Source organism: Durio zibethinus, chromosome 10 (assembly GCF_047325235.1).
Source record: "Durio zibethinus cultivar Kanyao isolate XHJ-2024 chromosome 10, ASM4732523v1, whole genome shotgun sequence".
Lineage (NCBI taxonomy): Eukaryota > Viridiplantae > Streptophyta > Magnoliopsida > Malvales > Malvaceae > Durio > Durio zibethinus.
Window position 1 is genome coordinate 27,100,557 of NC_143171.1, and position 14,893 is coordinate 27,115,449.

General features: G+C 31.2%; 1 protein-coding gene across 4 annotated transcripts; it reads right to left on the reverse strand.

Moving 5' to 3' along the window:
• Positions 1-5,388: 5,388 nt before the first annotated feature.
• LOC111291734 (ATPase E1-E2 type family protein / haloacid dehalogenase-like hydrolase family protein) lies at positions 5,389-14,295 on the reverse strand. 4 transcript variants are annotated; one of them, XM_022883674.2, is made up of 12 exons: positions 14,187-14,295; positions 13,289-13,374; positions 10,433-11,793; positions 9,551-9,661; positions 9,161-9,437; positions 8,855-8,943; positions 8,667-8,775; positions 8,381-8,584; positions 8,143-8,268; positions 7,397-7,495; positions 6,920-7,111; positions 5,389-6,297 (listed from the first exon to the last, which is right to left on the reverse strand). In XM_022883674.2, exons 2-12 carry the CDS (start codon positions 13,328-13,330, stop codon positions 5,602-5,604), a joined length of 3,306 nt encoding a protein of 1,101 aa, XP_022739409.2. In that variant the 5' UTR covers positions 13,331-13,374; positions 14,187-14,295; the 3' UTR covers positions 5,389-5,601. The 4 variants fall into 4 exon arrangements, with proteins under 4 accessions (XP_022739409.2, XP_022739405.2, XP_022739404.2 ...); XM_022883670.2 differs by having other exon boundaries at positions 9,161-9,422; positions 13,289-14,295; XM_022883669.2 differs by having other exon boundaries at positions 13,289-14,295.
• Between the last annotated feature and the right edge of the window lie 598 nt (positions 14,296-14,893).

Consider the following 14,893-nt stretch of genomic DNA (forward strand, 5'->3'; position numbering starts at 1 on the left):
TTTTGTTTGTTTAGTTGTAATTAAAATTTAATTGTACTTGAAAATGTTAAATTTTTATTAATATTGAAAAAATTATTAAATTGAAAAAAAGAAAAAAAATTAAATTGTATTCTAAATTATTAGTATCATAAAAGAATGTGGTTTGAAAACATTTTATATATAAGTAAAATACAAATAATTTTTAATTTCATATACATTGATGGTTAGGAGGTTAAAATGCATTTTATTAAAATATATTTATAAAATTAACAAATTTTTATAATAACAAATCTTTTTGTTGTTATTTGAGATTTTAGGGATTAAATTTGATTACTAAAATTAAAAATTCAATTCTCAATCAATGAACAATTATAAATAATTTCAAAGTTAACCCTTTATAGTTATTGTATAAATAAGAAGTTTAAGAGTGATTTTAACAAGTGATTTGTGATATTAATTTTTGTTAAATACTTAATTAATTCTCTTGTTCTAGAAAATACTTTTATGTGTGTAATTAATTTCATCTTTCCTTGATTATAGAAATCAAAATTTAATTAGATATATATTTTAAGATATAATATTTAAATATTTTAAAAATTAATTACTACATTACTTATGGTAATAATATTGTATTAAATGTAATACTTTATAACTTTATTAATGATTCTTAATGCATTGAGTAAATATATTACTATATAGTAATAATAAAAGCAACATAAATAAACTCATTAATAAAATCCCATATTAATATATTAAAAATTATTTTTAATTAAATGAATACAAAAATAATTTTTTTTCTTGAAGGTCGTGTATTATTTTCAAAATGGAAGTTTCGAGATCCCAGTTTTTCAGATCTTAGTAGATTAAAAAATTAAAAAAAAAAAGTCGGATTTGCCGGTCACTATTCTTGAAACGTACTTGAAAAACACGACTAAACAAAATCTGAAATCATTCTGTCAGTTCTAGAAATGTTTTTGGAAAAATAAATTTGCAAAACGGTGGACTTTCTAGAAGGAAAATCATCGATAAAATGGATATAATAATCTATGCATATTTGTTATATAAAATATTAATAATTTATATATTTATTTTATATTTTATAAAAATTATATATTATAATTTATATTTGATATAAAAATTATATATCATAATTTCGATCTAAAAATATAAAATATATATCTATTTTATTAAATTTATGTATAAATTTTATTAAAAATTTAAATTATATTTTTTTATATTTTTTATTTATATTATTTTAATATTATATTTTAAATTATTATATTAAAAAAAAAAAAACGAATGCATGAGTTGATTGATTAGAAAATCTTTTTTATTTTTTATTAAAATTAAAAATTAAATTCAAAATTTTAATTTTAAAATTGATTTCATTATCATTGTATTAACAATTAATACTTCCGTAGTCCTTTTATTTTATATTCATTGCTTTGTATAAGTAAAGTAATTTTGTTCCTTATTAATGTTTATTATCATAGATATGTAACTAAGATCTCACTGTCTTAGCTCAATGAAATAATTATTGTCTCAAATTTATTCAATCCTAATTGTACTTTAAAAAATATTTTTTATTTTAAATCAAATAACCTCAATTGAACATTGTCTATGTGCTATAGTGGCTTGGATAACAACTACTTCATAAGTCAAGTAGTTATTATCTTGATGTAATTGGTTTTTTAACACAAAAAAAAAGAATAAAAATATAAACTTGGTAATTTTCAATATAATATATAATATGATATAAAAATAATATAATTTAAAATATAAAAATTAAAATTAAAAAATATTAAAAAATTAAAATTAAAAAAATATTTTTTTTATATTTTTATATCGATATAAATTATAAAACATAATATTTTTATAAAATATAATAAAAATATATAAATTTTTAATATTTTTTATGAAATAAATACATAAATTATTAAATTTATAAAAAAATTTTAAAATAATTTATTTATGTCAAATTTTTTAAAAAATAATATTTTCATTGAAGGAAAAAAAACCCCATAAAATAAGTAGAATTTCCAGATTCCTTGATGGATGGAATGCAATGGCTTTGGAGTTGCACTGACAAAAGTGTATTAATATAGATGTGATAGCCTTTTAGGAGCTAAAAATTCTAATAATGTTAAAGCTTAAAGGTCCCACTTGCCTTGATATTGGGTTGTATTTCTAGATGGCTTTGGAGTTTTCTTGTCACCTTTGGGTGTGAATGTGATTTCATTTTGCCCTTTAATGTTTGCCACAAGTCAAACAAATTTGCCAACATCATTTTCTTGATGATGAAGTAAAGAATTTTGAGAAGATAGCCCAAATCATAAAATGAAATTTAAGGGGTGGTTTGATATTATTGTGTGTTTTATATTTTATATTTTAAGTTTTATATTTTTAAAAATTTTATTTTGTTTTATTTTTTATTTATTGATTTTGAAAATATGTTTGGATAAAATATTTTTGTTTTAAAAATATGAAAATAAAAATATGTAAAAGAAAGTGGTTAAAATTTTTAAACTTCATTTGATATTAATAATATAATAATATTAAAATAATAATATTTACTAATATAGTATTTATTAATATAATATTATTTATTTTTTAATATATTATTTTTAATATATTATTTATAAATATTATATTATTATAATAATATATTATATTCATATAATATTATTTATATAATAAATATAATAACATTAATTAATATATTATTTATATAATAAAATTATTATTTTAATAATATATTATTTATAACATCACTATAACGGTTTAATTGTAATTTTTGTAAATAATACCCGCGCGATAACATTGACAAATTGTTTTCAAAATATTAAAAACACCATTTTTTTGTTTTCAACACTTTCTAAAACTTTATGTTCAATTTTCAAAAACAGAAAACAAAAACAATATACTAAATATGTTTTTGTTTTTAATTTAAAAAAAAATTGAAAATAAAAACAAAAAACAAAAACAAAAACAAACGACGCCTAAAGAATGAATAGTATATTGGGTATATAAAATTATGATAAAATAAGATAATATTATAAATAAAATTAAATAAAATAATATCATTTTATTTTCATTTGATGTTTGTAAGGATTAAGATAAAATAATTTATTTATTTATTAAAATTATATTTTTTAAAATTTTATATAATTTAAATTATTAATATAAATTTTAAAGATATAATTAAATATATAAATTAAATTTTATAAATTAAAAATAATTATCTCCACTTAGTGAAGATTAATTAATCATCCTATGCTAATAGAATAATAAATTCTTATAATCTTATTTTTTTTAAATATAAATTAAATATAATATAAAATAATTATTATTTTATTCGATCTATCATCTTATGTATTAAAACATGGTCGAAATATATTATATATAGCAAAAGGTTTCAAATTTTGCAGCATCCTATAAATTAGTTGTTTTTTAATTGTTAAATTAAATAAGTTTCCAAAAAAAAAAAAAACTCAAACAAATTAATTTAGTTGGTAAGAAAATAAATTCTTTTTTATTTATTAGGTTTGATTTTTATAAATATGTAAGTTCGATAATAAAAAAAAATGCATCTTTAAAATTGTCCGACGAAAACAAAACTTTAAACATCTGTAATAGTATAATTAATAAATAAATATATATATATATATGTATATAGAATGCAAAGTGTCCTTTTCTCCTTATACCAACAATGTTTTGCATTATTAGATAACTATTACTGTGTTAGTATGGTTATGGTTTGGCTGAGTGCTTGTGATTTTCATGGTTATTATAAGTTTAGGCTATAAATGGTGTTCGTGGAAGTTAAGGATTTGGCTCATTTTAGGGCTGATAGAGATTGGCCATAAACTGGGTTCGTGCATGTATCACGGGTTAAGATTTAAATTTTGAATTTTTGTTGTTTCAAGATCTAAGTATTTATTTTTTTAATATTTCAGATCAATCTAATCATCACAATTCATATTCTTATGAGATATTATCCGTTTTGACTCCTATTATTTCACGGTTTTATCTTACAAAAGATACCTCACAAGGAAGAGGTGATGTGAATCTTTTTATACCCTAATGACTCTTTTATTATGTTTGACGTGAAATTCAGGACTCTTACTTAAGTCTGTGAGATTCTCTCTCTCACCTAACCTCTAATCATCTTATTATGTTCGATGTGAGATTCATCACTCTTCCTTTAAGTCTGTGACATTCACTCCCACCCAACCCCATGACGCTCTTGTCACGAAAGTTGGCCACCCTGCTTACCTCCCTTGAGTCACGGAAGCTGACCACCCTACCTACCTCTCTCGAGTTGCTTGACGTGGATCGAATGGTTTAAGGCTGACTCTGATACCACTTGTCACAGGTTGAGACTTAAGCGTGGATTGAACGATTTAGGGTTGGCTTTGATACCACTTGTCACAGGTCGAGACTTAAATTCTAAATCCGCGCAGCTCCGAGACCCTGGCATCCATTTATCCGGTGTCTCAGATCAATCTAACCGTCACGGTTCACACTCTTGTGAGGTATTATTTGCTCTGACCTTCTTGACCTCACGATTTTATCCTATAAAAAACGTCTCGTAAAAAAAAGATGATGTGAATCATTTTATATTTTAGTGAGCCTCTTATTATATTCGATTTAAAATTTAAGACTTTTTTTTAGATATGTAACACATGTACTAGACGCTGGAGCCGTATATCAATGAAAATCATCTGCAGATCTTAATGGTGGGAAACCAAACATGATTGATTTAGATAAAGGGGTATTTGAAGAACTGTCATATCATGCTTGCTTAGGCGATGACTCAAAATAAATATAAAGGAGGGGCGGGGGGGAGGGGGAGGGGGTAGTTGTGTTTTAATGCATAGATATCTTTCCATAGTAAATTTTGTTTTATTCGTGATTTGTTTGTTTATTTAATAATTTTTAAAATATGATTAAATAAATATAAATGAATAAAAATTTTGAAAACCTGTCACGGATCGTTAAATGTTCAGTTCGATTACACCCTATAAGCAGTGGAGCCAACAACCAATGAAACCAGAGGCCACCTCTTATAAGAGGAAAGCTGCTTAAAATCCACATTCAGAGCTTCGACCCCCTTTCTATCATGCCCCATCAGCACTATGAAAAATGAGATGTTCCCCATCACCACTCAAAAAACAAGCTCTTTCTGTTTTCAGTATAGATTAAAAGAGAAACTTCACACATGCAACGAACTGGAGGCATCAGTCATATATGCCTGTAAGCATTTCAGTAAGAAAATGCTACTTTGTTCCATGACAGCATCCTCGTATGAAATCTACTATTGTTGGACTGAAAATGATGTTTGGTTGTTGGAAAAATTGAAGAGAGAGCATCATCAGCTTCATTGCACATTCAAAAAGTAAGACAAGCTTACGAAAAATATATAATTACATATATGTGAGGTCAGTATGTTTGAAGCAGAGGCATGCATTACCAAGACTTCATAAATCAGATTTACATACGTAATGTACACATGAAGTTGAGCAGAAGCAATTCCAATTTTCATGCTCTCCTCTCCATCTACACTTAAATTGCGACGGTAGCATATACAGAGAAAAAAGAACCCTAATCATATCACCAGTATCATGAGTTCTTGCTCCTTGGACCTGCCTTTAGATTATCTATTCTGATCCTAATCTCTGAAGGCAAGTCAGTAGAATTTCGGGTACCTGTGCTTTCTGTTACATCATGTTCCGAGCCTTCTGATCTTCGTCCTTGTATTTTATCATGTTCCGAGCCTTCTGCCCTTCGTCCTTGTATTTTATCATGTTCCGAGCCTTCTGACCTCTGTCTTTGTATTTTATCGTGTTCCATAGGTCGAAACCTGATCTGAAAAGCCCTATAAGAAAAGAGAGGTAGCAATGTGGCAATAACAACGAGAAGGGTGGTGAGCCAATAAACAATGCTCGGAGCACAAGCTTCCACAAAAACCTTGTATGCTGTTGTAGATAATGTAGGTGGGATATAACCATAAACCACCAAGAATATATACCAAAGGGCAATGCTTCCCCAGATAAACAGGTGCTGTATCCATGTGAAGTAATTGATGGAGAGTGCCATTTGGCAATTTACTGTCCAAACTACACATGTATACATTGTCACCCCGAGAACTGCATAATCGGCAACTTGACCATCTTTGCGGAATGCTTGACCAATTATCAAGTTGGTGGTTAAGAAGAATATAATTATGGAACTAAGAACTCCATTAAACATCCAGCCAAGTATGCGGATCCAGCTGAAGAGGATATTCTGTACGCCCTCTTGGTATAATAAAGGATGCTGCAAAAAAAAAAGATTGTCGTTCTGAGTTCTTTTGCACAGGAGACAGCAGTTCAGAAAACTCGTCACCAAGTTCCTTCTTTGCCGTGAAATTGCAACTATAACATTTACTGTAACATGCTCTACAGCTAGACAAATAGTAAAATATAAGAATTGTACTCAGTTGGCATGCCATGTATAAGATCTTGCAAAAATGCCAAATTTATCCAAGATCAGGAGCAATTCTCAACCAACAGATTAGCAGCACAGTTTAATATTTTTGAAGCAGAAAAACATATTTCAGAAACTCAATTTGGGGTTTAAATGTTGAAAACAACAATGACCATACTGATAAAGAAAACTATCATCATTTTGAAGCCACGTCGTTATGTGTAACTCAGGAGAAGTGAATTTTATCAGGATTGACAGTAGGAGGAATGACAACAGAATCGGGGGACCCTTCCCTTCCCACTATAACTCATTCACATAATCAATTCATTGACAGATAAAACCTCTGAAGGTTAAAAGTTAAAACCCAGTTAGGGTTGCTATTCACCGAATGTCCTATCTCACTTTTTTTTAAGCCCCTAACTTCTGTATCAACTCTTCAAGGTATCAAGTATTAATATAAAGAATTTTTTACCTTGAGGCAAAGTCTGGCTGAAACGTCCTGATCAAAAACACCAAGAGCGATTACTGGAAGCGAAGTGAAGAAGACATTGTAGCATGACATGTACCAATCATTATAAGCAGGCTGGCCAGAGAAAGAAGCGTTGGCCTCAAACCAAAACAAAGTAAATCCAAAAGTGATGTTCTTGTAGAAAAAGTAGCATATCTGCAGTGACCAGAAAATGAATGGGTAATTCATTTTGTTATATGTTTGCCTAATCTGTCGCAAAAGAAAATGGAAGAGAACACCCAAAAATTTGTCAAAGATCTTATTCTACATTCAAGGAATGAACACCATTTTGAAGAAAATAATCTACAGCTAAAACAAGAATACAGATTGGGCAAAAGGTAATAAACCATAACAATTATTCTCACTCTCAAGATGCCAAAATCATAGGATTATCTCAGTTTAGTTCTGGAGAAAGAGCAGAACATGACAGAACAGTTTTACCATCATTGCTATTCGCCTGTAACACCAATGGCCATGCACCAATAATAAACGTTCCAGAAAACGAAATTGAGCTATTGAAAAATCACTTGCCATCACAGCCTGCAAGTCATAATAGTTATTAAAAGTAAAATCAGGAACCACACAATTACGGTTATATAGCTTGAATTTTGAAAAGTACTTTAAAAGACCATATGATCTAAAGAAAAACATCATAGAAAAGCTTCTAAGAAAGCAAAATTGTGATTGTCAAAAAGAAAAGCAAAAATCTACTAAGATCTCTGGGAGCAAGTAGAAATGAATTCTCTAAAGTAACAGACGAGATAAAAGATAAATGAAGTAAGAAATCAAAATCTCATGGAGACGACAAACAGATATATCTATCGCTCCCTTTTGGTCTTAGCTACCACGTCTTCTGATGGTTGCTCAAAAATCCCTACCAAGCAGCAAATGGTTGTCACCACCCATCTTAACAAATCCATAAAATTGGAAGCATCAGCCACAAACTGACGCAGAAAACTAGGTTACCAGTGGAAGAAGACAAGAGTCAAGTTGATGATGATAAGAGGATCAGTAGCAAAAATCACTTCATGCCTAGGCTATATACAAAACGATTAGTGGTCCCACTGAAAAAACATCTTCAGAAAGTAGATCATAAAATGTTTTGGTTTCCCTAATCCCCAAAAAGAAGAAATGAAAAATTACAAATCATAAGATAAGACTACACGAATGAAGAAACATATTTTTACCTGCATCCCTTCAACGCCACTGATTCCAACTCCAATATCAGCCTCTTGAAGCATGCCAACATCATTTGCCCCATCACCAATTGCTAGTGTTGTTTTACCAGTTACAGATTTCACCAGTCTTGTAACCTGCATATCTTCTAGAATTCTATCAGATTATTTTAATGTCAGTAACAACAGAGCCTGATAATCTTCATGAAACTCCCATACCGTACTTCATTCCCCTAAACATGATACTTACAATAGCCTTTTGTTTGGGCGAAGAGCGACAGCATATGACAGTAGCACAACGCGTTGCCAGATCCATAAAGCAGTTTACCAGATTCTTGTCCAGAGCAAAAGTCAAGGACTTGCCATCAATTATCAAACCAAACTCAGTTGAATGTTCACTAGCTACTTGAGATTTTCCCTCATGTATTTGCCCTTTTACACTTTTAAGAGAAGCCTAATAATAATAATAATAATAGAATCAGATTTTTCTCCGATAAGGCTGCTTTAACATCACTTTAGAACAAAGTAGTCTATACCTGCGCAATGGCCTCCTTATCCCCATGTTTTTCCTGGGCTTTAATTTCTGGTGACTCTAGCGTGATCACAATCAGCTTCATTCCATGTCTTAGTAGACTGCATGCATACCTGTAGAAATATAGTACTCATAACATTTATGTTTATACTAAACCATAGATGATGAGTTCAATTCAACTTGTTCTAATACCCAATATTAATAGCAGTTCCCTTCTTGTCGCCTGTCAAAACCCATATTCCAATTCTAGCACGTGCAAGCTTGTCAATACAGCGTGGGACCTACATACCAGAAGAATATAGCAATTTATACAAGCCATAAGTAATTTAAATTAGACAACAAACTTATTTATGTGCACAAATTAGAATACAACATTAATAAGATGGTAGATATATCAGAGCAAGTTTTGAGATAGGTGACATAGATCACAGATTCATAAGTTTCACTAGGAGTTATATAAATAACCGTTGCTACACATCTTGAACTAGTGTAACTGACCCCCTTTTGTAGTTTGTCTTCAACAGCTGTGGCACCCAGAAGAATTAAATCCCTTTCAATCTTGTCAGCCAGCTCATCCGCCAAATCGTCTCGGTCAGCACGTACAGAAGTTTTGGCCTTCATAAATTCTTCTTCCCATGTCGTATACTCATCATCACCAATCTCACGATATGCGACGGCCAAAGTTCGTAATCCTGCCTCAGTATATCTTTCAATATGCTCCCTGGTCCGTGCCTCGAACACACACCCTTGTTCTGAAAGCCTTTCAAATATCACACTGAATAGATAGTGATAAATAAAATTCTACATCAACTGATCTATTTTAAAACTACATAAAATTCCACCACAATACATCTGAATGAGGAGAATTAATTGGTTATGAGTTCTGACCTGTCTGCACCCTTAGCAAGAAGCAATATTTGGTTCTCTGGGTTCCTTACAATTACAGACATCCTTTTGCGAGCGCTACTAAACTCCAACACATGAAGAAGCTTGTATACTCTGAAATGTAGAAACTTATTCATTCACACGCATTGTGAAGTTTCGCATAGCGAATGGGGAAAAATAAAAGTGGGATAAAGTAATAGCAACAGATTATGCATATAGTGAGTAACCAGCAGCTTCCTTTAAGTACCCAACTTTAGCTAATGGAGCTTAGCAGCCTAGCAGCTATCTTCTGATAGAAGTACATGATGAGCGTGTAAAACCAAGAATCCAAGAGCCTTAACCGGAGTAATTTTCCATTTAAACTCTACCCTGTTTCTATCCCTCCATAAAGACCAAAAAATAGAGAGAGGAATAAAATCAATCACTATTTTCCCTATTTGTACAAGAATGTCCACCAACAAGACTTCTATTTATATACCTATATTTATAATACTATATACCTATATTGCCATTGTAACTTAGCAGAAAAATCAATAGTATTTTTTTCACTATCAACAATCATTATAAAGCATCTACATTCACTGGAAAAAGGGATGAGCAAAACTGAATGTAATGCAGCTTCACTAGCAAAAGGGATACCTTTCGTTTGCACAAGAAAGACCATTACTTGAAAAAAATTGGTCTTTCACAGTTGCCTTTTCAAGCAGTTGATCTTATGTTTATACAAAAAGTTACTGAATAACTTGACAAAACCTTATATAAATATGCCAGGGAGTGGTATATGAATTCATTAGTGAAACCACCAGCCTTCCTTTTTCCTAGATAAGATAGATAATGTCCATAAAAGATTAAGAACATAATGTAAAAAGGTTCCAAAAAGATTACCTGTCAACTGTTTGCCCACTTCTAGGATCTAATTCATGCAATTTTATGCTGGTTTGATTCCGTACAAAAAACTGAAAACCAATTTCTCGTGCAGCAATGACAAAGGCTGCTTCATCTGCTGACTCAGCTTCATAAATAATCTCACCAGATTCTGTTACTTCCGGAACTGCTGTATGGCAAATTGCTAAGACCCGAAAGAACTTCTGTATGACATCTGACTGAGGTTCGTTCACCCACTGGCCATTCATAATGCGTTCATCTCTGAAGTTGAAACCCTTAACAGATTTTCCCGAGTCGACAGTATCAACAGATTTTCCTGAGTCAACCGTATCAGTGGACATTGGTTCAGTCAATCTCTCGCCTCTTTTTTTTGCCAGAGCAATTTCTACTTCTGTCATGCCACAACCATAGGCAGTGCCAGCTATTGAGCATTTCACAAACTCCATTGAATTACATGTCAAAGTTCCAGTTTTGTCAGAAAGTATAGTATGAACCTGACCAAGTTCCTCATTCAAATTAGATGTTCTTGCTTGTGCTGGTCTATCGGTTTCCTCATCATACATAGCCTGATCTTGGTTAATGAAAATACTTTGTAAAACCTTGACAATCTCAATTGAAACATACAATGATATTGGAATCAAGTATCCATACAACATAAGGCCTGTCAAGAAATGCAAAAATGCAGCCACTGATGCACTTCTGGGGTTATAGAATACAGTTGTGCTATCTGGTCGAAGATACCACCTTCTATAATTACCACCGCTAATATCTTTCTTAGTTTCAACGCCAAAAAACAGAGATCCTATGAATGATACCAAAATCAGAGTACTGAAAAGGACATAAATTATCTTATCCATCCTCCTCTCAATCTTGGTCCTCTTGGAAGGAGGATCAGTAGCATTCTGCATTATTTTTGTGTCATGTCCAGTGAAAATAACCACACCATAGATATAATCAGTATTTTTCAGTTTAGAACCTCTCAAAAGAATCTGCTGTGGGGAAAGTGAGTATTGTCGATGACAATAGTGCAATGTTCCAATGAAAGAATAAAGATGTTCATTTGGGTCCTCACACTTGACCACTGCTCTAAATTCCTTTAGGGTCTGTATGTCACGCAGGGAGGATGTTACCTCTAGGGCGTGCTTCAACTTTAAATTATTCTCTCCATCAAGGTTCATTGTCTCAACATAGCAAACGCCATCATCATAGTATGAAGAAAGTAGGAGTAGATCAGCTGGAAAATATTCATCCTTACACACCTTAACAAGGTGACCAACACGAAGATTCTTCCATTTCGTTTCTTCGAAAGAACGACTACTTTCATCATAAACTTCAACCTTTCGATTGTTTGCCTGTACATCCTGAAACCATGGAAAAGCTACTTTAGATATCTTACATAAATTCAAAGAGAAATTTGTCAGAAGGAAGAGCACCCCATGAAGATGAAAGGCTGTGGACAAGCTAGGCACCAGACAGAAGCAAGAAAAGCAATACATTTCAAGAACCAAATAAGGAGCAGATGGCTGACAAAGGCACCAGAAACACATTTCAGTATGTAAGCAATCAGAAAACGAAATTTACATCTAGAATAAATTCCAACGCTGAAGCCAAATAAGGTTCTCCTAGAAACCAGTAATATAGATTATAACCAGTTACAAGCCATATAAATTATAACCAGTTAAAAGCCAATAGCTTAGCAAACATCGTATAATTTAGGAAAACTAAATGTGTTTGTTATCTTAAAATGAAGGCAAAAATGAAATTATAACTATTATTGTCATGAAAATAATCCTCATTATACTTCTTGAGAAAATAAATTGCAGACACAAGAAAGATTCAATGGTTTAATTAGCCATTATAAAGTGACAGATATACGACAACATGTTTCCAATATGATCACCAAGGTATTAAGGCTAGCATATGGAGGATGTTACCTCAACTTGCAATGGTGTTTCCTCTATGGCTTAAATACTACCAACAGTCATCTTGGCATATATGAAGATGATCAATCCATAAACAATTCTGAGAATAAAGCAATCAAGAAACTATCTCGAATATGTTGCATCACACCAAAATTCTATTTTTCCACTGTTTTTATGGGATGGCAATAAGAAAAAACATCACACATGCTTCATTTTTTATAATCGTAACAAAGCATATAAAACCTCCTATCAGATGTAGAAGACATTAATTACTATTACCAAGCTCATGAGTTGGGACCATCAGATATGGCACTTTTGTCCTGAAATCCCTTTGACTTGCTTTTTATTTTTCTAAATTTAATATTTCTAGATCAAGTCATCTTAGGTGTTGAAACAAAGCAGTTAATTCAATCATGTTGCATCTATTTTGGAATCAGATTAATAACAAAGAAGAAAGAACAGTACAGGAGTCATCTTCCCACTATTAATATGGAAAAACAAATTAAAATTGCCATGACAATAAAACAGCATGGTTGTTAATAATAGTCACTGTTATTTTCCGGAACAACATAAAGATCAAGACCTTAGTCATGAATTTTGATGGCATATCACGGGATGCAACTGATTTACGAATAACATTGGGAAATTTCTCTGACTTAGTTTACAGCATGATTTCTCCTATTCATTAAATGCATATGTTTTAGATTGAACTAATTCTTATTTCAGTTATTTTCGCTCAATACAAAATAGTCAATTGCTTTATTCTTTATTGTTTTTCTTTTAATGAATACAGTTTGAACCTAAAGAATTCATTAGGAAGCAAAGTAATAGTAATAAATGAAAAATGATGGAAAAAAAAGGAGGGTGAAGGGAGTTGAAGCACAAAGACATAGCAGCAAAACACTGAAAGGAGAAGAAGAAATTCAAGCATCACCTGCAGTCTTCGCCTCCAATCTTCCACACCTTCTTTGACCATTGTAGCTCCAATCACCACAATCAGGGGCACAAGAATGCTAGGTGCTGAATACGGTGCCAACGGACTAAATGAAACACAAGCTACAACAAGAAAGTATATATTTGCAACCCTCCTAAACTGCTCAAACAAAGACTTTGGAATAAAATTAGCTGCTGTATACTTGGTAGTGGAAACATAATTTCCCCTATACTTTAGGCGAACTTGCTCTTGACTATCAGGTTCATTACAATACACCACTCTTGAGTACCCTTTTTGCCCAATTTGGGCATGTTCATCTGTGGAAGTAGGTCGACAACATGCAAATGAGCAAAGTTTGCTTAAATGTATACTTCTTTTCCTTACTCTAGCCATTTCCACAGCTTGAGTCCAAATGGGGGTCTCTCTTTGCCAATAAAATCACAAAACCACCTAGATTTCCCTCACAACTATCAACCACATTAATCTTCCAACTTAACCATTAGTTCACTAGAAAAAAGCCAAAGCCAAAGCCAAAGCCAGAGCCAGAGAAAGAGCCAGAGCCATAACCTTCCTCTTATTAACCAAAAATTTCCCTTTTTATATCACAATATGAACAGTAAACACCCTCCAATCCAATCAAATTCACCAAAACAGAAACAAAAACCAACCCAATAACTATAAATTCCTATCTTTGCACCCACATGAGCTTTAAATTCCTTTCATTTCTCATCTAAAAGCCTAACATAGAAAGTGCATGAACTAGCATAAAAAAAAAATAACAAAACATGAAAAGCTCCTTAACTTCAACAATTTAAGACAACCCAACAAATGAAACTGTCTTAAAAGAAAAACCCCTATACCACCACCTAGTTTTTTATCAAGAAAAAAAAATCCTTACTTTCAGTTGAAGTTCCAAAGATCTCTTCCTTGATGTCTGAAAGTTGCAAACTTTAGAAGAAGTTTGAGAAAGACAATATGAACAAAAGTGAGGAGCTTGCATTAGTGTTAGAAAGCGAGAGTAGTTAGCTTTGCCGCTTTTATAAGACAAGTACTAACCATGACAACTTAACATAGATGGTCCGGCATTGGATAATTGCCTTAACACCAAAAAAAAGAAAAAGGCCACAAAATCCAGGGAAAATTACACTTAAGCCACATGTTGTTTCACATTTTGCAATAACATTTCAAATTGAGAGGGGTGTTACTGTAAACTCCCATGCTGAAGTTAAGGAAACTGAGACTAGATTTTCTATGACGACATAGCAAAATCCTATCCTTACACGTGGATGACTGGTGCAGGACATGAACAATCACAAAAGTGGGTGATGAAATTGTTGATGAATGAAAATTTTGTACCCTATTTGTAATCTCACCGACTGGACGCAGGCTTCCATTTTTTTCCTTCTGGAATTGAAGAGTTAATGTTGGCAGAAATCTTTTTATTTTTATAATTTATGAAATGAAAATAATACAAAAATATTCAATTAAAATTAAAAAATATATTTTATATGATATAAATTATGATATATAATTTTTTATAAAATATAATATAAATATATAAATTATAAATATTTTACGTTATATAAATATCCTAATCATCAAATT

Coding starts and splice junctions, on each gene's coding strand:
- LOC111291734 (XM_022883669.2), bottom strand. CDS start 13,681: ATGGCTAGAGTAAGGAAAAGAAGTATACATTTAAGCAAACTTTGCTCA. Junction 11,794..13,288: donor ATTGGAGGCGAAGACTGCAG/GTGATGCTTGAA, acceptor CCATGGTTTCAG/GATGTACAGGCAAACAATCG. Junction 8,585..8,666: donor ATAAGGAGGCCATTGCGCAG/GTATAGACTACT, acceptor TATTATTATTAG/GCTTCTCTTAAAAGTGTAAA.